This window comes from Taudactylus pleione, unplaced genomic scaffold (genome assembly GCF_031769625.1).
Source record: "Taudactylus pleione unplaced genomic scaffold, aTauple2 ptg000607l, whole genome shotgun sequence".
NCBI classification, from domain to species: domain Eukaryota; kingdom Metazoa; phylum Chordata; class Amphibia; order Anura; family Myobatrachidae; genus Taudactylus; species Taudactylus pleione.
Window position 1 is genome coordinate 1,091,516 of NW_028285009.1, and position 22,243 is coordinate 1,113,758.

Consider the following 22,243-nt stretch of genomic DNA (forward strand, 5'->3'; position numbering starts at 1 on the left):
GTATAAAGCAGGGATGGGGAACCTCAGGTCCGGGAGCCGTATAAGGCCTGCGGGATCATTTGGTCTGGCCCTCTGAGTTTTGTTGTGCTATCCTCATCTGGGTAGCAGGGTGCGTAGAATGGCACCCGGCAGCCAGAATCTATGCAGCAGTACCGCCTGGAGCATCCTTAGGACGTTTCAGACAGTCACACTGCTGCCCTTACAGCTCCCCGGAGCATCCTCAGGATGCTCCGGACATTTCTGTAATCACAGATGATTGTGGCCCCGCCCACATGTGGCATCACAGACAGGGGGGCGTGGTCTGCACCAGACCCGCTATTAATGTTATATATAGTAAAACGGCCCTCGGCAGAAAAAAAAAAAAAAGGTTCCGGTTCCTGGTATAAAGGAACTTTCTGGAAGTGATCGGTTGTCTCCTATAAAGGACTTTCCAGCCTTCTCTCTCTGTGGATCACTAAGAGGCGTGGGGGAGAGGACAAGGACCCCTTAGATGTTAAGGGTACAAACGTTTAATTCTAATCTATACACTTGTCTTTGACTTACATATCATGTTGATAGAGGTTTTATTTGGCAGCTCAGGTGTGTATGTGGCACAACAGCATCTCATCCATCCGTGTAGTAAAGAGAAGTCTGATGCACGTAATGAGAAACGCGCTCTGTAACCTATCCCTAGGGTGACATTCGCAATTCATCTTTATTTCTTCTAGATACGAGAAGAGACTCTTCTAACCAATGCCAAAAATCTGCACCCACCGCACAGAATGTAGCTGCTGCCGGCATTGCATGTTCCCGGTGCGGAGGCGGTTACACCAGGAGCTGCCTTGTCCTCATCCGCCTGCCCTCACAGTACTGTAGCAGTAAAGAATACCAATCACTACTGAATCTAGCGTTTTGCAATAAAAATATGAAAACCGGCTGTTTCTTTACTTGGAAATCAAACATGAGAAACTTATTTTTTAGTCATTTTGCATTTTTTTTTGTTTTTATAAATACAAATTCTTATTTATGCCAATACAGAGCTGATGGTAATATCTATAAAAGGAAGGAATATTCAGTAACGAGATGCCAGGAATTGGCTGAAATGTCAGTCTTAGTGGAAATCTGAGGATCCGGAGAGCTGCAGTAATATGCATTCAGCGGTCAGACCCATCACAGTGCCTCCTCCTGGGGTTATGCTGTTACCAGGTAGCAATAGTACACAAGTCTCTGGCTGGTTCCAGCTTCTAATCAGAGTTGATTGGAATAATCAGAGTTGATTGGAATTAGCGCTGCTGCTACTATCCGTCGTTCGCTGAGCATAAAGTTGAAGGTAGCGCAAGCGTTGGGCTGTGGAGTGTACAGAACAGTCACGTTATCTACAGCCTATTAGAGTTATACTAGATCTACAGTACTGTACATATCAAACTTGTTTTTGTTCATTATAACACAAATAAAGCTTGCTATATTATCCCCTTAATTCGGGACACGTGAATTACACAGGTTCTGTGGCCGATTATAAGATGGTGAAATGGAGACAGCCAGCCACAGAACCTGTGTAATTCCTATGTTTCCTGAATTAAAGGGATGATATGGCAAGCCTACACATATAGGGCCACACTCCCAATAGGACACGGAGCACTTCATATAACAGAGGAGGGTGAGGCAGCCATCTTGGGCACGCCCAGTTGCTGTTCTAGGCCCTGCTTCTATAGCGTGTACAGTGTAAATTCCATACGTCATATTTGTCACAAGCCAATTAACCAATGTATTTGGAAGCATGTGTAGAACATACAAAATGGGGACACAATTGGAATTAAACCTGTGAGCTCATTGATTAAATACATGGAGTAATATACTGTAACCTAGGAGGTTCCCAAACTCTCCTCCAAGGCACCCTAAAGCTAGGTACGCACTATAAGACAGAGGTTCCCAACCACGGCCTTCAAGGCACACTAATGGTGCATACACATGGTCAGATGAACGATTTGAAAGATTTTACCAATGATTTCTGACTGCATTAAAATGAATGGAATCGTCCAAGTCTGACTGCAAACACATCAGATGTCAGATATCGTTATCTGACCATCGGGAACGCACATGGTTCATAGGCCCTCAAGCAGAGCGCACGCTCTGAATGAGGGCCGGCCTCCATAACTATGGAGCGTCCTCCTGGACGCTCGTATAGCTGTGGGTCACCACCCACAGCCTATACGAGCGTGCAGTTTGATGGCCGCGATGGTCGCGACCATCGAAACTGCGAGCCGGAGCCTGCGGTTGAGGTTTTCAACCGCAAGGCCCGGAGTGATTTTGGCTCTATCAGAGCCAAAATCACTCCCACTGACATCGCTAGTGATGTCAGTGGGCCGACTTCTGACGGGAGGCGTTCCCTTGGGAACGCCCCCGTCAGGGAGGCACGCCCCCAGCACGCCCACCAAAGGGGGCATGCTGTCAATTAACATCGACAGCACGCCCCCTTTGATCAGACACAACGAGCGAAGGACAGTCCTTCGCTTGTTGCGTCTGGCGCACGACGGAGCTCCCTCCGTCGTGCGCATGCTCAGTGCAGAACATCGACCCACTTGCGAGCGGACAGCCACTCGCTAGTGGGTCTGAATCAGGGCCATAGTTTAGACATGTCAGATTTTCTTTTTTTAAATCGTTATCGTTCAGATCTGAAGAAAAATCTGACCGTGTGTATGCAACATAACAGTCCAGGTTTTACAGAAAGCCATAATTGAGCAAATTAGTACCTCTGTTATTTTGATTTAACCATCTGTGTTCAAACATGGATATCATTAAAACCTGGACTGTTAGTGTGCCTTGAGGACCAAGGTTGGGAAACACTGCTATAAGATCTGTCTGGTTGAAACGAAAATCTGGTAATATATGGGAGCACATTACAATCAGCCATTTACTCCTAAATGGCAGAAAACAAACAAACCAATTAAATCAAACTGATAAGTCTCAAAGTGTTGCTCTTATGGTGCATACACACGTAAAGATTTTCTGTACAACCAGCCAACTAGTTGATTGGTTGGAATGAAAACCTGGTAAGTGATGAAAGCAAATGACAATCAGCAATTTGCTCCAAAACACAGGAAAATGGACAAAAACTGTTGTTTGAACAAATTGTTTAGAGCAGTGGTTCTCAAACTCGGTCCTCAGGACCCCACACAGGTCACTTTTTCCAGGTCGCCCAGCAGCTGCACAGGTGTATTCATAAAGCTGCATACACACGCAACGATTTTTTTAATGAACGATTTTAGTAAACGATTTTTTCCCTTGAAAAAATTTACTAAAATCGTTTACTAAAGTTGTTCATTTACTAAATGTCATGAACGATTTTTATGAACTACAAACGATTTTTGCATATTCCCTTAATGAAAATCGTTGAGTTGACAAGTCTGACTGAACGACGAACTACAAACGTGAACGCGCATGAACGATAATCGTTCATCGTTTGACTCACAAAGTGAACGATTTTTGCCATCAATTATCGTTAAACGATATCGTTTAACGATAATCATTAAAAAAATCATTGTGTGTGTATGCAGCTTTACTCACTGACATTTTAACAGATACACAGGTGGAGCTAATTATTTCAGTTGTGATTCAGTGAAGAGACCTGGAAAACATGCACTGTTTGGGGTCCTGAGGACCAAGTTTGAGAACCTGTGGTTTAGATCAAACATTTAACAAACTTGTCTGACGACCATTTTCATCTGTTTTCTGGCATTTAGGAGCAAATTGCTGATCATCATTTACTCCCATAAATTACCAGATTTTCATTCCAACCAATCAACTAGTTGGATGGTTGGACAGAAAATCTTTCCGTGTGTATGCAGCTTTAGAATAGGTCTATCTAATTGATTACATTATGTTTTTTGTTTTTTTTGTACTGTTATTTATCCACTTCTCTTCAGACCACCCCAGTGATGTCTGGTTCAGCCACATTTTCTAGAATATTGGTTAAGCCCACAAAATGGCTGCCTCCAACCAGCTGAGCTAAACGGGCACATTTTAATCAATTAAAAACTATACTGAAGAATTGATTTAATTTTAAAAATGTTGCAGAACCTTATGTACATACCGTGTCCTGAACCTCAATAGCCATGCCTTTCTGCCTCATGAGCTTCAGCAGGGTGGGGTCCAATCTCTCAACGCGGTCTCCCGTCCCCACAACCAGCATTTCTGCCAGAAGAAATACAATTGTTTGTACGTATACCGTGCCCAGGATTTGAGGGCATCATATAGTCTGTATGTTACACTTATACATATGAGAAGATCTTGAGGTGGTTTGCAGGAGGCACCATTTTAGAACGGTAGCTGGCCTCTCTGTTCCTATTAGGACCGTATTCAATTAGAAGCAAAAAGTCCCGTACTTTTCACCGACAACACTGGTTTTGTATGCGACAAAGTATCGCGCTTATCCCCGTATTCAATTCCAAGGACCGCGAAAACACGTCCCGACCAAACTTAGACAGGCGAAAAGTGCTGGCAGATAAGGGGGAATCAGTCCGCCACCCCCCCTCCAAAGATGCACTGACATGGGGGATCACTATGGATACCTCCGAATAGCCCTGCTGAAGGTATGTGGGGTGCTTAAATGCTCTAAATTGGTGCTATTTAGCGTCTTTGCACAAGTGGTGAAGAATAGCATTTGCAGTTTTTATTGGCAAAAATAAGTAGTCCCAGCAAATTTGGGATACATGAAAATGGGTGCAAGCATGGTTTTAAATTGTTAAAGTGAGGTCTCAAAAAGCGTTGAAAACGCACCTGCAATCAAAAACACACCTCCCCCATGTCTATGTCGCTAGTTTTTAAGTTTGTACCCCAACTTTGAACTTTTTCGCCCCCTTTTTCAAAGTCATTTTTTGAGGTGTTCTTTCATTCTTTTTTTTAACGCAGTTTAACTTTGGGGACCTGTCCTAAGGGTGCAGGGTGGTTTCCCCACCTTTGCACCCCAAAACCGCAATTCTGCACTTTTATCCGCCGTCTATTCATAGGGAAACCTTTTCCGCCGGATACATTGCATTGCGTTTCCGCACCAACGAAAAGTCGCAACAATTGCATACAGGGATAAGTTTCCGCCGGCAAACTGACATCACCGGCGAAACTTTTTTGCAAAAAACGGCTTTTCGCTGCTAATTGAATACAGCCCTCAGTCACAGTAATGGACTATACTTCTCCATTGTCTTTGGAGGTGTAAAACATGGCCGCAATATAAAAGAGCGTATTTCCTGCTTGGTCTGTTTTCATATATTCGCTCGTGGGAGGGAGGAGCTGAGAGCAGAATAGGTGGTTACTGAGGGGAGAGATAATTAAGGGAATGGTGTCCAGCATAAAGGTAAGCCTACCCTATGTATTATGCCCCTTTCTGAGGTAATTAAAATGGCTCCTTCAATTATCACTTCAAGTTAAAGCAGCAAAAAAAACAGTCTGTGTTCTATAATCGTGGCGGAGCTAAAAAACGACATATACAAGCCTCAACCAGAAAGCCAGCTACACGGCTAAAACAGGCCGAAATGGTGTCGTCTGAGCCCGAAACCAACATGATTTAGACGGTCCTGGACCATAAGAGACCGGGGACTAATGGAGCATCTTGCACTAAAAACCTAAAAGCTGCAAATTAGATTTCTACTTCAGGGTCCATAGGGTATCCACAGGATACCTTGGGGTATAGGTGTGACGTCAGTCGCAGGGCACCAAAGAGTTAAGCTTTCAGCCTCCCAGGATGCACTAGGTCCCCCTCCTATACACCGCCCCCGGGCCAAGGCACCTCAGTTTAGTTTGGTGCCCGGCCGGAGTCGGGTGCACCTGTTGGAGTGGGGGCTAGAAGAGCCCCTGAAGCTTTTTCTTCATGCAGCTGTGGCTGCACATCTGGATGAACAGCATGGACAGTCAGTCCTGACGTCCATGCTGTCTTCCCTACACCCCGCCGGTACCAGAACGCCGGTACTGATCCGGGGATGCTGGTGGGCGTCTGGGGTCACAGCTAGCGGTGACCCCAGATGCTCCGGACCATGGCCGGATGCAAGGGGGACAGAGGTAAGCAGCGGGGTCCCGCGGTGGGTCCCCGCTGATCACATGGTCCTAAGTCCCCAGGCAGGGGGCTCCCTGGGGACTGGCTGCAGCGTGGAGCCAGGCGACCAACCTGCGCTTCCACTACCCCCTGGGACAGCGGACCGCAGCAGAGCGGTAGCGCTGCGGCGTCCCAGGGGTTAAATGCATGCCAGGGGAGCGCGCCTTCCCTGTCTCACAGCCGGCGCCTCCCCCGCTGCACACAGCCCTCTCTGCACTGTGCTGACTGGTCCTGTGTCAGCGCTCCTCCCCCAGGCCAGCTTCTCTCTGCTCCTCGGCGGCCATCTTCTCTGCAACGCATGGTGAACGCTGCTGGAAGTCTGGAAGGAAGCATCGTGGTCTGGGTCCCCCCGCATACCTCTCCTCCGCTGTGGCTCAGGTCTGTGTATGCAGCGCTGTGTCCTACCAGGCCCTGTGTCTGTGTAGTTGAGTGATCAGCGCTGTTAGTGCAGGAATTGTTATTTCTCTGCATTGTATGTGACTGTGCTAGCGCTGCCTGTAACTTTTCTTCTCTAAACTGTCAGCTTTATTACTGTCCCTGTTCTTTCTGCTAAAGCCCTTGCGGTGCGGTGCTGCAGGGTGGTCTCTCGCCTATTTAATACTTAATTGGTGAGAGAGGTCACATACATGGTGCCATCATGTCTGAAAGTGATTTTCCCCTCCGGCTACAGTGTACCACGTGCAAAGTACCGTTAGCGGAGGGGGAGGGTAGCGCGGAGGGCCTTTGCCGGCAGTGTTTGTCCATGGCGCGGCCTATTACGGTTACAGCACCGGTACAGGAGCCGCCCTGGGCTTGTTTCGCTCAGGCGTTAACAGCTTTAGTGGGCCAGTTAGCTCCGCAGCCCGCGTTTACTCCGATGGGTTTGTCCCAGCAGTCTGTGGTGTCGTCACCCATGCAGGGGTTCCCACGACAATTGGTGGTACCCCACAGTCTCCCTATTTCCCCGCTCCCGGGTTCTCAGGAGCCAGCGTGGGTTAACTCCCTGACGAGTTCTGTACAGCACTTGTCGGATGTGTTGCAAGGGGAGTCTGTGATGCGGCCTCATAAAAGGCCGGTGGCGTCTCTGTCCGCTCCTTATGAGGATGACGAAGGGACGTCTGATGATGGGGAGATTCTGGATCCTTACGATCAGGAACCTTTCCATACTAAGGACGCTGATGCTAAGTCCAAAGTATTTATATCCTTGACTTATTCGGGCGGTCCGCACAGCCTTGGTGATTGAGGACGAAGTTCCCCCAGCGGCTAAATCTAAGTATGCCTTTTTCAAAGATGTGAAGGGCGATGCCACAGTCTTTCCTCTTTCGGGTCAGTTGGTGGACCATTTAGAGGAGGCGTGGAAACAACCTGGCAAAAGATACCAGCCGCAGAGACGCCTGGCGGTGGCTTATCCGTTCGCGGATAATTATTTTGCTAAGTGTGAATCCCCTCCACAGGTGGATTCTCACGTGACCCGTCTTGTCCGTAGTGCCACATTGCCGATGCCATCCATGTCCTCCCTTAAGGATGCTACGGACCGCAAGGTAGAAATCTGCCTGAAGTCCGCTTATTCCCTTGCAGGGGGGGCAGCACGGCCGGCTATGGCCATTTGCTGGGTTGCCAGAGCGATGGAGCGCTGGGCGGATTCATTAGAGGCTTCTTTTGAATCCGACTGTCCGGCCGAACAGGCGGAGTTGATTGGCAATCTCCGTGATTCGGCCACCTACATCAACGAGGCGGCTCTAGACATTAGTACTCTGGTGTCTAGAATTTCTTCAGCAGCGGTAGCTGCTCGTCGCACCTTGTGGCTGCGATCCTGGAAGGCGGACGCAGATCCAAGAAAGGTCTGGAAGCGTTGCCGTTTACCGGAGAAGTTCTCTTCGGTCCGGATCTGGATAAGATTGTGGCCACGCTGGCGGCAGCCAAATCTGCTTGTCTCCCGTCGGCCGCTGCTCCTTCTGGTTCTGGACCATCGTCCTTTCGGTCATCTAGGGCCCAGGGCAGGCCCAAACCACAGTCGTTTCCTCGACAGGCTGGCCCTAAGAAATCAGTCAAGCCCCGGAAACAGGCATGGAGTACCAGACGTCCGGCCCCCAAGCCAGATGACAAGCCTGCGGCCTGACGGTCCGGGTCTCCCCTTGGGGGATCCCAGGGTGGGAGGCCGCCTGCTGCAGTTCTCCCGGTGTTGGTCGTTCACTACGACAGACACTTGGGTTCTGGAGGTGGTCTCTCACGGGTACGCCCTCTCCTTCCGGCACAGACCCCCGGCTCGATTCTTCACCACGGGTCTACCATCAGACCGGAACAAGGCTACGGAGCTGCGGAAGGTATTGCACACTATGCTCCAGGCTGGAGTTATAGTGCCTGTTCCATTCTCCCAGAGGGGCCAGGGTTTCTATTCAAATCTATTTTTGGTACAGAAACCCAATGGGTCATATCGTCCGATTCTCAACCTCAAAGCACTCAACAAGTCTTTGCGGGTCCCGAAGTTTCGGATGGAGACCCTACGGTCCATCATTCTGGCGCTGGAACCTGGGGACTACATGGTGTCATTGGACATACAGGACGCTATGGCGGTCATGGCGGCTTCTCTGCGGCTGCAAGGAGTCCGCATGTTGCCGTACTTGGACGACCTGTTATTGGTGGCAGGATCTCCAGAGCTCCTGTTACACCACTTGGACCTGACCATTGCACTGCTGCAACGGCACGGCTGGCTAATCAACTGGCAGAAGTCCACTCTAATCCCGTCTCGGAGGATTCTGCATCTTGGAGCCTTATTGGACTCGGGACAGCAAAGGATCTTCGTGACGGAGGACAAGATCTCTGCTTTACAGTCAAGGGTGCGCAGTTGTCTGCACAGCCGCCGGGTGTCCTTACACTCGGCGATGAGGTTACTGGGCTCCATGGTGTCGGTGTTCGACATGGTGGAATACGCCCAGTTTCACTCCAGACCTCTGCAGCACCTGATCCTGTCCAAGTGGAACGGGCTGCCTCAGTCTCTGAAGTTCCAGACGATTGTGCTCACCCCGGAGGTTCGCCTGTCCCTTGCGTGGTGGTTAAAGACGACCCACCTCAACAAGGGACGTCCGTTCTGGGTTCCAAATTGGGTCCTGTTGACAACGGACGCCAGTCTTCGGGGCTGGGGAGCAGTTTCGGGTCCACACTTGTTCCAGGGCAGGTGGACACCGACAGAAGCGGAGCTTCCAATAAATATCTTGGAACTCCGTGCGGTCTTCAATGCTCTCCTGCAGGCACAGCGGTTTCTCCAGGGTCACCCGGTGCAGGTCCAGTCGGACAATGCTACCACCGTGGCCTACATAAACAGGCAAGGAGGAACTCGCAGTCGGGCGGCTCTCGTAGAGGTCTCTCGGATCCTGGTTTGGGCGGAGCGCAATCTTCCGGCCATATCAGCGGTCTTCATCCCGGGAGTGCTAAATTGGGAGGCGGACTTTCTAAGTCGCCAGGACGTTCATCCAGGGGAATGGTCCCTGCACCCGGACGTTTTTCAACTACTGGTGGACAGGTGGGGTCTTCCAGAAATCGACCTCATGGCGTCCCGGCACAACAACAAGTTGCCGGTGTACGGGTCTCGCACAAGAGACGAAGGGGCGTCTCTGGTGGATGCTCTGTCCGTCCGGTGGACGTTCAGGTTCGCATACCTGTTCCCTCCGGTCTCCCTTCTTCCACGGGTAATCCGGAAATTCAAACAGGAAGGAGGGACGCTCCTGTTGATAGCTCCCGCGTGGCCCAGACGGCACTGGTTCTCAGACCTTCAGGGTCTGTCCATGGACAGTCCTCTGCGGTTGCCGCTACGACCGGACCTTCTGTCTCAGGGTCCTTGTCTTCACCCGGACCTGACTCGGCTGTCTTTGGCGGCGTGGCTGTTGAGACGGCCATGCTGAGGTCCTGGGGGTTTTCCAGCTCTGTGGTGCGTACCATGTTACGAGCTCGGAAACCGTCTTCCGCGAGGATATACCATCGCGTGTGGCATACGTTCTTCCAGTGGTGTCGACCGAGAGGTTATGCACCGCGGGAGTTTCGTCTGTCTCGGATTCTCGCCTTCCTGCAAGCGGGACTAGATCATGGGCTTCGCCTTGCTTCTTTGAAGGTACAGGTTTCGGCCCTATCTGTCTGGTTTCACCGTAGGATTGCTACAATCCCGGATGTGCGCACCTTTATGCAAGGTGTTCTCCGTATTCAGCCGCCCTTTGTTCCACCTGTGGCGCCTTGGGATTTGGCTGTGGTCCTGAGGGCTCTCCAAGGACCGCCGTTTGAACCACTGGGCTCAGTGGATATTAAATGGCTAACAGCTAAGACTGTTTCCTTCTGGCCGTTGCTTCAGCCAGACGTGTTTCTGAGTTAGGGGCTCTTTCTTGTAGACCCCCTTTCTTGGTTTTTCATGGGAACAGGGCAGTGCTCCGCACTCGGCCCGAGTTTCTTCCCAAAGTTGTTTCCCAGTTTCATGTTAACGAGGAAATAGTTGTTCCGGCCTTTAACTCACCGGGTCTTTCCGTGGGTGAGGCCTCTTTGGATGTTGTGCGGGCCTTAAGGACTTATGTTGACCGCACTTCTTTGTTTAGGAAGTCGGACGCTTTGTTGTCCTCTATGGCTTCTGTAAAAAGGGTTGGCCTGCTTCAAAGCAAACTTTGGCAGCCTGGATCCGTATGGCTATTTCTGAAGCTTATCTTCATGAAGGCCTACCGGTCCCTCCTTCTCTGAAGGCTCATTCCACTAGGTCTGTGGGTCCTTCGTGGGCAGCTCGACGTGGTGCCTCGGCAGTTCAGATCTGCAAGGCTGCTACGTGGTCTTCTGTCCATACCTTCGTGAGGTATTACAGGTTTGACACCTTCGCCTCTCAGGATGCTTCCTTCGGGCGGCGGATTCTCCTTTCTGCACAGGAGCGTCCCCACCCTTAAAGGATACTGCTTTGGGGCATCCCCAAGGTATCCTGTGGATACCCTATGGACCCTGAAGTAGAAAATATGAGATATGGTAAGAACTTACCCTTGTTATCTCTATTTCTACGAAGTCCATAGGGTTCCACAGGACTCCCGCCCTGTCGCACCTGTGCTGCAGATGGGCTTTGCTCTGGTCACCGGTTTTCCGTCTCCCTCTGGTGAGAATGTGATTCTTGTATGTGTCCAGATCTTTGTTCTCTCTCTTCCTTCTCCTCCTCCGGCCTATGGCTTGGTAACTAACTGAGGTGCCTTGGCCCGGGGGCGGGGTATAGGAGGGGGACCTAGTGCATCCTGGGAGGCTGAAAGCTTAACTCTTTGGTGCCCTGCGACTGACGTCACACCTATACCCCAAGGTATCCTGTGGAACCCTATGGACTTCGTAGAAATAGAGATAACAAGGGTAAGTTCTTACCATATCTCATATTTTTCAACTACACACGAAAAAAGGAGATAAGCAACAAGATGGCGCCTAGGTTAATACAAGAAGTAAAACTAAACTAACATTAGCATATGTGACAAGAGAACAGCAGCATATGGGCCAGGTTGCCGTCAGGAGATCTGGGCGACAGTGTTCGTATACTAAAGTAACAATACAGGATTTGTACACAATATAGAACTTTTAAGAAGGATACATAAGACCTCTTATATGTTTGAACAGTGACTGTAAAAGATAAAATCAGATTACAAAATAAGTATTAAGTTCAATTAAATATAAACATCCATCGTCTTCCCTGCTAAATAAAAAAACAATATTGGGAATCTGCTTTCATGCTGCAAACTGATTGCAACATAAATAATTAAAATCAACTGCAAGAGCCACATGGAGAATAGTTATAGTAGCAGAGGATCAAGAAGCACTCAGCCAATCACAAGTGGCTGCCAAGTTTCAAGCGCCTGCAAGTTATACAGCTCCCGAGAGGCACATATGGGTCTTTACGACTGTATGAGGCGAATTTTCAAGATGGCGAACTAACTGTATTTGGCCAGTACTATGCACTGTATAAAAGCATTATTTGTGCCAAAAACGTCCAACTCCACCGTCAGCCCCTAAGTATTTATTTTTACTTAATTCTTGCATTAACCTTGATGTTCCCCATTCACACTTGAAGCACCTTGCGGCGCAGTCAGTCAGTACACCGCACAACGGGGTCAAACCCCAATTTCTGGCCGTAGGCAGCTAATTATAGTCACAGATTAGCAGTCACGCTGATTGCAGCCTGCGTAACCAACATCTCAGCCTAGCCATTATTACATCAGATAAAGATGGAAAACAACAGGTAAGTGCAATTTCCCGTAGGTGCGGGATTTTTGCTATTCAATTAGGTGATTGTTTTTTTTCTATTTTCAGCACTGGGAGGTTTTCTTTTCCTCGCACCTCCAGAGCACGTCTGGTTTTTCCTAAAATCATTAATTTTAGAAAAAAAAATCAGTGGGACTGGCTCTGGGACCCTGGCGGCACCCCCCCCCCCCCCCATGAGTACTAATTAAGCAATTAGTCCTTAATTACTCACCTTCTGCAGCGCTGTCCTCTGCATCCAGAGCCGGGTCTGCAGCAGCGGTGAGTATGCAGCGTGAGTCAGTTTTGGTAAGTGTGTATAAGTGACCGTGTGACCCCCCCCCAGTGTGTTGCCTCCCCCCCAAGTGTATGTATGCACCCCCGTAATGGGAGCTGGGAGAACTACATCAGCCCTTGTGCCTCCCTGGAGCCTACCAGAAACCCCCGGGACTCCCAGCAGCCGCTGAAAAACCCTGCAACCACTTTTTTAAATAACTGGATACCGTGGGTATCGGGAGCACGCATACCCGCGGTAATCCAAAATTGGGCGTGAGGGGAGAGAGAATTTTCCTCGCTAAACCACGTGCTCAATTGAATATGCCCCTTACTCTGGCACATTACCCTCCCACATAGGAGACCCGTACTTAGACAACCTAATGGCCTTCCTTGGCGGATCAACTTCTTCGCGTCTTACTAACTCAAGGTCAATTCGTTCACTCCGCTTTACGTCAACTGCATTTAACGGTGCAGCGGAAACTGGACGCCCTTCTAACGCTTTTGTGTTATGTTTGTTCGTGTTTCTGTTCTGTCGGGACGGTTGGTTCTGTGTTTTTTCTCTCTTCACCCCTCCTTTCTCCCGTCTCTGGGTGGGGCTTGGTTAGAAATAAGGAGGAGTCCAGATTCAAATCAATCAACTTCTTAAAGTACCGCTCCTCACACACCACCATCTGTACCCCGGTGTCCCCCATGGAATCGGAGAAATGGATTTTACGCTTTTGCTCTATGGCACTTACAGTAGCTATACAGTATAACAGATACGTTGTGTGTTGCCGCCGTATCTGAAGGCAATGGAAATAAACAGAAGGACCTGGAAAGCCGTAATATTGGAGATCGTTCCTGTCTAAGTATCTCTTCCAAAAGTAAAATAATGCTGTTTACCTATTTTGGGGACCAGCAAGCGAAACAAGGATAAACTTTCGTAGGAGATGTCTTTATAGGAGCCCACCTGAAAGCAACACAGATTGGTAAAAAACTGATAAAAAAAACAATGAGCACCAAAGTTAATTTTCTTTTTGATCTGTCTTCATTGCTTCGTTATGGTCTTCCCCGATCCCTCCAAAGACTTCAGTGAACGTGTTATTAAATGTATCTCATTCGTTTTTAGTATAAAGAAGGACGGGGGGCGATTTCCTCGCTGCAGGTGGAAATGAGACTTATTTTTACTGATCGTTAAATGTAAACATTAAAGCTGGCAACCATAGGTGGATGCTGAACTAGGACCAACCAATCAGATTGCAGCTCTCATTTATCTAGTGCATTCTATAAAGAGAGAGCTACATGCCAATTGGTTGCTATGACCACTTTAGAAGGCTTCATACCATAGGTGGGCTACTAACGGCCCTCGGTATTTGTGGGACTGGCAGTCCCAGCAGGTGAGAGAAGGGAGCTGTGACATAGGGGGCTCCTCATATTATGGCTGCAGAGCAGGAAATGGAGAAGGGCTTATATAGAAGTATTAATCAGTGCACTAGATGAATTGTCCGTTACCTCGTCCTTTGCTCAGACTGGAATATCTCAGTGTTGGCACAGGAAGTATTGGGGCAGATTGGGAAGATAACGCTAGGGCAGTGGTTCTCAAACTCGGTCCTCAAGACCCCCAAACAGTTAATCAATTCCAGGTCACCTGTGGATCTTTAAAATGTGACAGTTGGTAATATATGAATATTAATCCTTTATTTATATGGCACCACAATGGGTCAGCAGCGCCTTACAATGTACATAAACAGGAATAGTATGAACATAACTCCCCCTTAAAAACCGTGACCGAGTACAGAACATTGCAGAACACGGACAAGGTTTATAAACAATGCTGCAACAGGCAGGGGCGTAAATATAGGTGAGCGAGCACTGCGCAGGGCTCTGTGGGCGGCACTGGTACTGCCCCACAACCCCAGGATCTGGCTATCAGGGTGCCTAGAATGGCAGGACAACTGAACATATAAGTTTGGTGCCGTTAATGCCGATGGGAAGGAGAAGACGGTGGGAAGGAGATGCCAGTGGGAAGGAAGGAGAAGCACAAGAGCTAACACCTGATAGGTGCCCTGGAAAATGGGAACTGTTTGGGTTCCTGAGGACTCAGTTTGAGAACCACTGTGCTAGAGAACCAGAGTGGCTATAAGCAGCCTCCGCACTTACATTCCAGTGCAGGATGCTCCAATGGATCACGGCACAGGGCCCAACCACCCGGTTTCCATTGATGACAAAACCCTGGGAGCTGTAGCCCTCGATAAACAGCACGTTAGGAGAGTCCTTCTCCAGGCGTGTCACCGTGGTCTTCTCGTACAGTTCGTCACCTGTCGGCCACAAGCGATGGGACCTTTTCTGCTGCCTAGAAGCAGGATAACAATATTTTAAAAGAGGATTTCCAAATTCAGGTTCAATTCAAACAAAGGGCTGTATTCAATTAGTTTTGCACCCGCGGAAGAGCTTTGCCTGCCCAACTTTTCGCCGGCATCGCGTGTTTTGGATGCGGAAACTTATCGCGCGCATCCTCACTATTCGCCGTATTCAATTACAAACCACGAGAAAATGGCAAGCGGCGAATTCAGAACAGGTGTTGTCAGAATTTGGGAAATCAGCCTGAACCCCCAAAAAATATGCACTAACATTGGGGATCAATGTAGATGTGTCCGAATAGCCCTAATAAAACGGTTTGGGGTACTTAAGTTGTTTCAATAACTTCTTATTAGTGTCTTTGCACAAGTGGTGAAGAATGGTATAAAGCTGTATCTTTTGGTGAAAATAAGTTGTCCTGTAAAATTTGGGGTACTTGAAAATGGGTGCAAGCATATTCCTAAGTCTCTAAAGTGAAGTTTAAAAAATTTCAAACACCCCTGCTACATGCACCTGCAATCCCAATAACTCCTGACCCCTCCTTACAGCACCCCAAGAAGTCTATTTTGCTAGTTTTTATATTTGTCCCCCCACTTTGTACTTTTTTCGCCCCCAAAATTAAAGTACTTTTTTGGAGGTGTTCTTATGTTTTTCCACGGTATTTTTTAACACAGTTGTCTTTTGGGGGGGGGGGGGGCTGTCCCAAGGGTTCTGAGAGGTTTCCCCACCTTTGCACCCCAAAATAAAAATGTTGCACTTCCTTTCACCTACTATTCTGAGGCGAATCTTTTTTCGCCTATCACATTGCATTGACTTTCCGCGTAGGCGAAAACCGTCTGGAATTGAATTTGGAGATAAGTTCTGACCACGCGAAAAGTCCCGATCGGCGATACTTTTTCACGGAAAACGGCTTTTCACTTCTAATTGAATACGACCCAAAGTCTGGTCTGCTTCCGTGGTCACACAGCAGAAGCAGCCACGAATTCACTGGCCATGTAACTTTGTGCCTCATGTGTCAGTGATGTCACTAGCTAACCCATAGGCTGATGACAGGTTTGGGCAGTAACAATTATACAATGTTATATCTTGTTCCTGAGCGTGAGTGTGGAAGTTCTGCAGAAAGCAATGATTTGAGGGTTTGTACTGTTCGGAGTAATTTTTCTTTAATGAAAACCGATGCAATTTAAATACAATTCCTGGGTCACCCTGTCAGGATGTGTGCAAGGGGCGCCTGTATGATGGGGGGGACAATTATACAAATTATCATTACTGGGGGGCTTATGTAACACAACATTTAATAACGCTGCTTTTTTTTTTTTTTTTTTTTTTTATTCCTCAAAGCCATCCAGCAGGTGGGCAGGTTACAGCCGTTAAAAAATACATGTTCTAGGTTACTACTAAATTCACTTCGTATGGGTCTATGTACTAAGCCCTGGAGAGGGATAAAGTACCAACCAATCTGCTCCTGTCACTTGTCATGTCAAACACAGTTCTGTCCAACTTTATTGGCACCCTTGAAGTTTAAGTACAACCTGCACAATATCTCCTGAAGAAAAGGACTGCATGGATCCAGCTTTGGCCTATACACCCATAGGCCAAAATGCGTCTTAGTGGTAATGAGATGCGACTAGGATGCACCAGGAGACTGTGCGGATTTATTTAATATGTGACACTTGTATATCTGTGCGCGAATGGATCTGTAAAGGGAGCTTGGCGTGGAAAAAAAATCTGTGGCCGCTGCACGGTAGCATTTTGCGTGCTAGTTGAGAGAGTCAGTCGCACACAGTTACACAATCGCATTGCAAATTAATCAGCACTGTCTCCTGGTGCGTCTTAATCGTATCGCATTGCGGCTTACACACATTTTCGCCCAAAAAAAATTAAATATGCAAAGAAGATGCCCGGGTACTAGCAGAATAACATGGGACCAGGCGCCCTGAAAGGGGCAGTTCGTCGCGACTGCAGCAAAGACGAGTGAGGACACATCTGTATTAAGAAGTTTACTCCTTGTGGAACTGCGAGGAACCTCCATAGACATGGCGGAAAAGAGGAAAATCAACGAGAGAACTCTTTGACAGTTGGTCTGAACTGTGGAAGTTGGAACAACGGGGGAGATGTACTAAGCTCAGAAAAGTGATAAATGACCACCCACTCAGCTCCAAACTGTCATCTCACAGGCTGTGTTTGAAAAATGACAGTTGGGAGCTGATTGGCTGGTGGTTTATCACTTTTCAGAGCTTAGTACATTTGGCCCAAACACCAAGCAAAGCATCCAAAGAGCAGAAGGCTGACTTGGAACAATCTGGAGTGATGGATTCAACCTGTACCATACACCGCATGCTAAACCAAGATGGGCATTACGGGCGGAGGCCAAGGAGGACCCCACTGCTGAAAAATAAAAGACATAAAGGAACAAATGATCTTTGCCAAAGCCCAAAATGTACCTAGACAGACCCCAGCCCTTCTGGCCAAATGTCCTGTGGAGCAACCAATATTTGATGTGCAACCAAATATTAAGGAAGGGTACCTTGGGCATACTTATTATATCATCTTTGACATTACTACTTGTAAGTTGAAAGGGAATTTTTGGGGGTTTCATAACTTTGGATATCCTATTAAAATATTCTGATAATACGAAATTTATTTCGGAATATTGTACAGGTTGTTCTTAAAATTCAAGGGTGACAATAATGACGACCAGGACTGTGTGATTTGTGACTCTTTATACATGTTCTAATTACACTTATAGCCCAGTTTATATTTAGGTGGCAATGGCAGAAATATGCACAAAAGCTGCTGGGATATTAAATCCCCTATAGGTTAGTGTAGGAAGACGCTGGAAGAGGTCACGGGGAGGTGATATAGGGGCTTCAACGATTGCAAATTGTTAAAGAAGAACCTGATATTTTTAGAACGACCCAGCTTAGCAGCGCTACAGGTTTTCCTGAATGACTTATCCCTATCCCATGGTGTGATGTATAATGACCTCTATGGCAACTCAAGGGGCTCGATTCAATTGCCCGCGATGTAAGTAGCGCCGGGAGATAGCTCCCGGAGCTATTCTATTCTGCGCGGTGTTTAGTCGGAGAATGCCCGGTCTCGCGACTAAACACCCTGTTTAAGGCACGAGAACGGGCATTCCCCGACCCAGGCGCGAAGGGCAGAAAACAGCCTCGTGCCTGGACTTTTGTCGGCTTTCTGCTCGCATCCCCGGAGGGGTACAGGAAGAAATCCTTAGCCGGGCTTAGCAGCGCGGTGTATTGAATAGCTCCAGGTAGCTGATTCCCGGCGCTATTCACTTCGTGCAGAATAGAATCGAGCCCAATGACAAGTTCTGATCATATAGGAACTCAAGATCATTTAGAATGTTTCTGTTTTCCTTTCCTCTCTCACATCTTGGGTCCGACTTACCACGTCAGCGCGGTTATTGCTGGCGCACATTTTGTCCAGCGTGTGGGTGATGTGCGCAGCAGAGAAAGTCCACGTACAACTAAAGGAATCATGGGGACGGCTGGGAGGAATCCTGTAGAAATAAAACACAGCATTATTTCCCAGCTAGCGATATCCTACACTCTAATAAGGTAACAATGTGCACTGCTGGGGGTGGATAAAGGAAGTGTACAGCGCTGCATATATGGTCAGCATTCTCACAGTTTAGGAGATGCCTAAGCTATGGACGTGGATCTCTTATTGGACCTCATGGGGCAGATTTACCCCGCGACTAATTGCCGGCCTAAATTCCCGCGGCGCAGGGAAAAGCCATTCAATTAAATAGCCTTTTTCCTGCGCCGTAAAATCATGACTCGTGCACTGAAACACACTAATTCCGCGAAAACAGCGGAATCAATGTGTTTTATCCTTGCTCGCGACGCCGACTTGGCGTTTTGACATGGATTTTACCTCGCACCTACATGAGGTGCGAGGCAAAGTCCGACTGCGGCGCCTCCCACATGAGGAATCCCCGCTAATTGAATAGGTCCAGCACAGCAATTAGCCGCGAGGTAAATCCGGCGGCTAATTGAATCTGCCCCCATATCTGTCACGCATACAGTATATTGTACCAGGTGACTTAAGAGTCGCACAATGCAACTTGAGGTTCTTACTACCACTGATAAAATTTGACTACAACATCCCCTCGGGCTCTTGGGCTAGACCCTCTATATATCATCTAAGCAGCCCACAAGGTTGCAAACTAGAACGATACACAACAATACAACTTTCTGATAAGGAAGGTACTAGGGGGTCTATGTACTAAGCCAGCTCCTAACTCATTTTTTAAACACAGCTTGTATAGTGGCAGTCAGGAGCCGATTGGTTGGTACTTTATCTCTCTCCAAAGCTTAGTACATATTGGTCTCTTAATTAATAATCACTGTTAATACCAGATATTGATGATATTTTTTTAAAAGAACTGGTGTAAAACAAGACAGACCACCCAGCCCCCAACATCGCCTGGCCTCAGTATTCCAGCTAATTATATTGCATTCGGAGCTCAGGATAGACGGCACTGTGAAGGTTTGCTGTGCAGTCTGGTGCATTATAAAGAATGCGGCTGTACCCAGTAAGGTTGTCTTAAACAAAAAAAAAAAAGGAGGATATATCCAAGTTCTAGATTATTTGTAGTCTTCCTTTTACCACCCTGCACCTGTCACTACCCATTCAGTTCTTCTATCCTACCTGGGGGGTGTCACACACTGCTCTGGTGCTTCTAGCACACTCTGCTGATACAACAAACTGCTGAGATTAAGCAGTTTGTGTGCTAGAAGCAGCAGAGCAAAACCCCAGGCAGGAGGGACTGCACGAGTGCTAGAATGAACACTAATTTGTATTTTCTTACATACACACAATCTTTTACATATTATAATAAGAACACAATTCAGCCAATTACAGGTTTGTCAAGTCCGCAACACAAACATTATCCATGTGAGCACAGACATCAACACTTAGAGGGGTAGTCAATTAGGTGCTAGAATAGCAAAAATGACGTAACTGAATAGCAAAAAGCCTGCGCCTGCAATTATTATTATTATTATTTGCAGGTTTTTCAGTTTTTGAGTGTCGGGAGGTTTTTTTATCTCGTACCTCCAGAGCAAGTCTGATTTTTCCTAAAATCTATGTTTTACGGAAAACTGTCTGGGAAGTCCGACGGCACCCCTCCTAATAACTAATACCTCTTTTCCACCAAAAACCCAGGTCCGACCTGGGTATTTAGACATGGTTCCAACCCTGGTCAGACCCATTTACACTGCACCTTCGATCTGGGTTACTCCCAGGTCAGCCCTGTTCACACTGAACTCAGGTCTGCCCTGCTAAACCTGTGAGGTCATAAAAAGTGGGAGGTTAATGCTCCACAACCACCAATCCGCTCATTTTAGGCATGACCCAGGTCAGATAACCCGGGTTGCACCGTTTACACTGCATCATTACCCGGGTCCATCCTGGGTCCAACCCTGGTAGCTACCTGGGTTGGATTGCAGGGTCACTTGACCTGGGTTATTTTTCAGGGACCCTTTTACACTGAGCTGCTACCCGGGTAGACCCAGCAAAATCCCAGGTTTTTGCTCTGGTGTAAAAGGGGTATAATTCTGCAATTGAAAGTTTTCACTTAGCTTAGTCATTAATGACTCACCTACCGAAGTGGTGTCTTCTTCCTCCAGCGTCAGGAGCCGGGTCTTCTACAGCAGGGTGAGTATGTCAGTGTGTGCGAGTGTTTGGAAAGGGGCATACACACTAGACTATAAAACTGAACGATAACGATATCGTTCAACGATATATCATTGATATAGTCTGGTGTGTATGGTCCAAACGACCAACGATGCACGCTCCTGTGGGTCGTTAACGATATCCCCAGTCGGCTGTACATGCAGCCCAATCTTGGAATTTCGTGAGTGATGCCATGCTGCTGAATGGGGGTAAGGTTTTTTACCTCGCCCCCAATTGAATATACCTCTTAGGGGCGGATTCCTCATCGCACCCAGCGGTGCGTGTCTACGTATACAAGCCTGTCCCTGGTGCACAGCTCATTGTGAGAGTCTTTAAACGCCACCATCGGTTGCGCCCTGTGTACCAGCCCTTTGCTATGTGCAGATTCTCCGTCAGGTATCTGGACCTGGCATGGGGATCTGTGGGTCCGATTGAGAAGTGAGCACTAACGCTGCTGCCGCTGTGTATAAATATGCAATTGTCGCATACGCCTAGATTTGTATTGAGACGCCCATCAGCGCCTTTGCAATTCCAAGCATCGGTCTACAAAGACGCAGCATTTGTCGCAGATCCTTCGAGAATCAGCCTTATGAGTAACCGTAAGGGGCGCACAGAATGGGCTCCTGTATTGAGACGCCGGTAACCATTTTTATTGCGTACGGGATCTGCCATACGCCCCAAAAACTATTGCGACATGCCCACATTTTAGCCGCCACTCCTCGTTACCTCCCCCCAAATGCTGCTTGACTGTCAATCGCACTGCGGGCAAATAGTCGATGCAAGCGACGGCAATGTACCTCGGCGCATGCGCAGTGCGACTCACACACATGCGCAGTATACCGATGATCGCTCAACTAAATATCAGCATCGTGTACATTGCTCGATCAGGCCCCGTACACAGCGATACGTCAATGACACTCCCATAACGCACCCATAAAACGGACCATCTCCGTGCGTCCGAATAATCACCGCCCAGGATGCCCAATACAGTTCCACGTACGCACACATTCGGGGTGTGTGCACATTGCATCTTACACGTGCTCAGTAATAAAAACGCACAACTATATCCGACATTAAGGGCGACACAGAACCAGGTCATTCTCGTTTACAAAAGCGATGCGTATTTTCACACACTAGAGAAATACATGCATGAACCCCGTACTGTCACCTTTCCTGGAACGTCCTGGATAACTGGCCACCATTCATTCTGCACAGGACATCATTCAACCCAATTTCTGACCACCAATCACCTCTACAGAGTGGAAGCAGTAACGGTGCCTCATGCCTCAGTGATGAGGTCCCTAGCTGACAGTGCAGTGAGTGAGGAGATGCCCTTCAATGCCATTAATGCCTCTGCTGGCAGGGAGAATAAACATGCAATGTAGCCCAGGCACTGACTAACGTGCCAAGCAAAGAGCACATGGTGCAATCTAATGGATAAAGTCAACATTAGCCAGGCACAGCTCATGCATGCAACAGAGAACGCACATTACATCAGAGGGCATAGAACCAATAGTACATAACCTATTGCATGCAGGTGGGTTAGCAGCATACCTATATGTGGGGCAGGAACATCCTCAGCCTAGCAGGTCATTTGTCCTTGTACACACACAGCATGGCAGCCAGGAGCTGACATTTACCATAGAAAGCGGCTAT

At 48.0% G+C, this 22,243-nt stretch overlaps 2 protein-coding genes across 4 annotated transcripts in view; one reads left to right on the top strand and one right to left on the bottom strand.

The window, feature by feature from the left end:
• IMPDH2 (inosine monophosphate dehydrogenase 2) overlaps window positions 1-914 on the top strand; it is a 33,830-nt gene extending 32,916 nt beyond the window's left edge. For both annotated transcript variants that reach the window (XM_088453998.1, XM_088453999.1), the window contains one exon: window positions 708-914. In XM_088453998.1, coding sequence (XP_088310124.1) covers window positions 708-729 — 22 coding nt within the window. In that variant the 3' untranslated portion in view covers window positions 730-914. The remainder of the gene's footprint in view (window positions 1-707) is intronic.
• NDUFAF3 (NADH:ubiquinone oxidoreductase complex assembly factor 3) lies at window positions 326-22,240 on the bottom strand. Of its 2 annotated transcripts, XM_088454000.1 has the most exons (6): window positions 22,142-22,240; window positions 18,296-18,407; window positions 14,687-14,879; window positions 13,430-13,496; window positions 4,070-4,170; window positions 327-1,326 (listed from the first exon to the last, which is right to left on the bottom strand). In XM_088454000.1, the coding sequence occupies exons 2-6, from the start codon at window positions 18,385-18,387 to the stop codon at window positions 1,228-1,230; spliced, it is 552 nt and encodes a 183-aa protein (XP_088310126.1). In that variant the 5' UTR covers window positions 18,388-18,407; window positions 22,142-22,240; the 3' UTR covers window positions 327-1,227. The 2 variants fall into 2 exon arrangements, with proteins under 2 accessions (XP_088310127.1, XP_088310126.1); XM_088454001.1 differs by lacking the exon at window positions 22,142-22,240 and having other exon boundaries at window positions 326-1,326; window positions 18,296-18,406.
• Window positions 22,241-22,243: the final 3 nt, after the last annotated feature.

What these genes read in the sequence shown, in the direction of transcription:
- NDUFAF3 (XM_088454001.1), bottom strand. Translation starts at nt 18,387, where the DNA reads ATGATTCCTTTAGTTGTACGTGGACTTTCTCTGCTGCGCACATCACCC. An exon ending in CTTGCTGGTCCCCAAAATAG is followed by an intron (nt 4,171 to 13,429) that starts GTAAACAGCATT and finishes TTCTTCTGGCAG; the next exon opens with AAATGCTGGTTGTGGGGACG. An exon ending in CTATTGAGGTTCAGGACACG is followed by an intron (nt 1,327 to 4,069) that starts GTATGTACATAA and finishes TACACTCCACAG; the next exon opens with CCCAACGCTTGCGCTACCTT.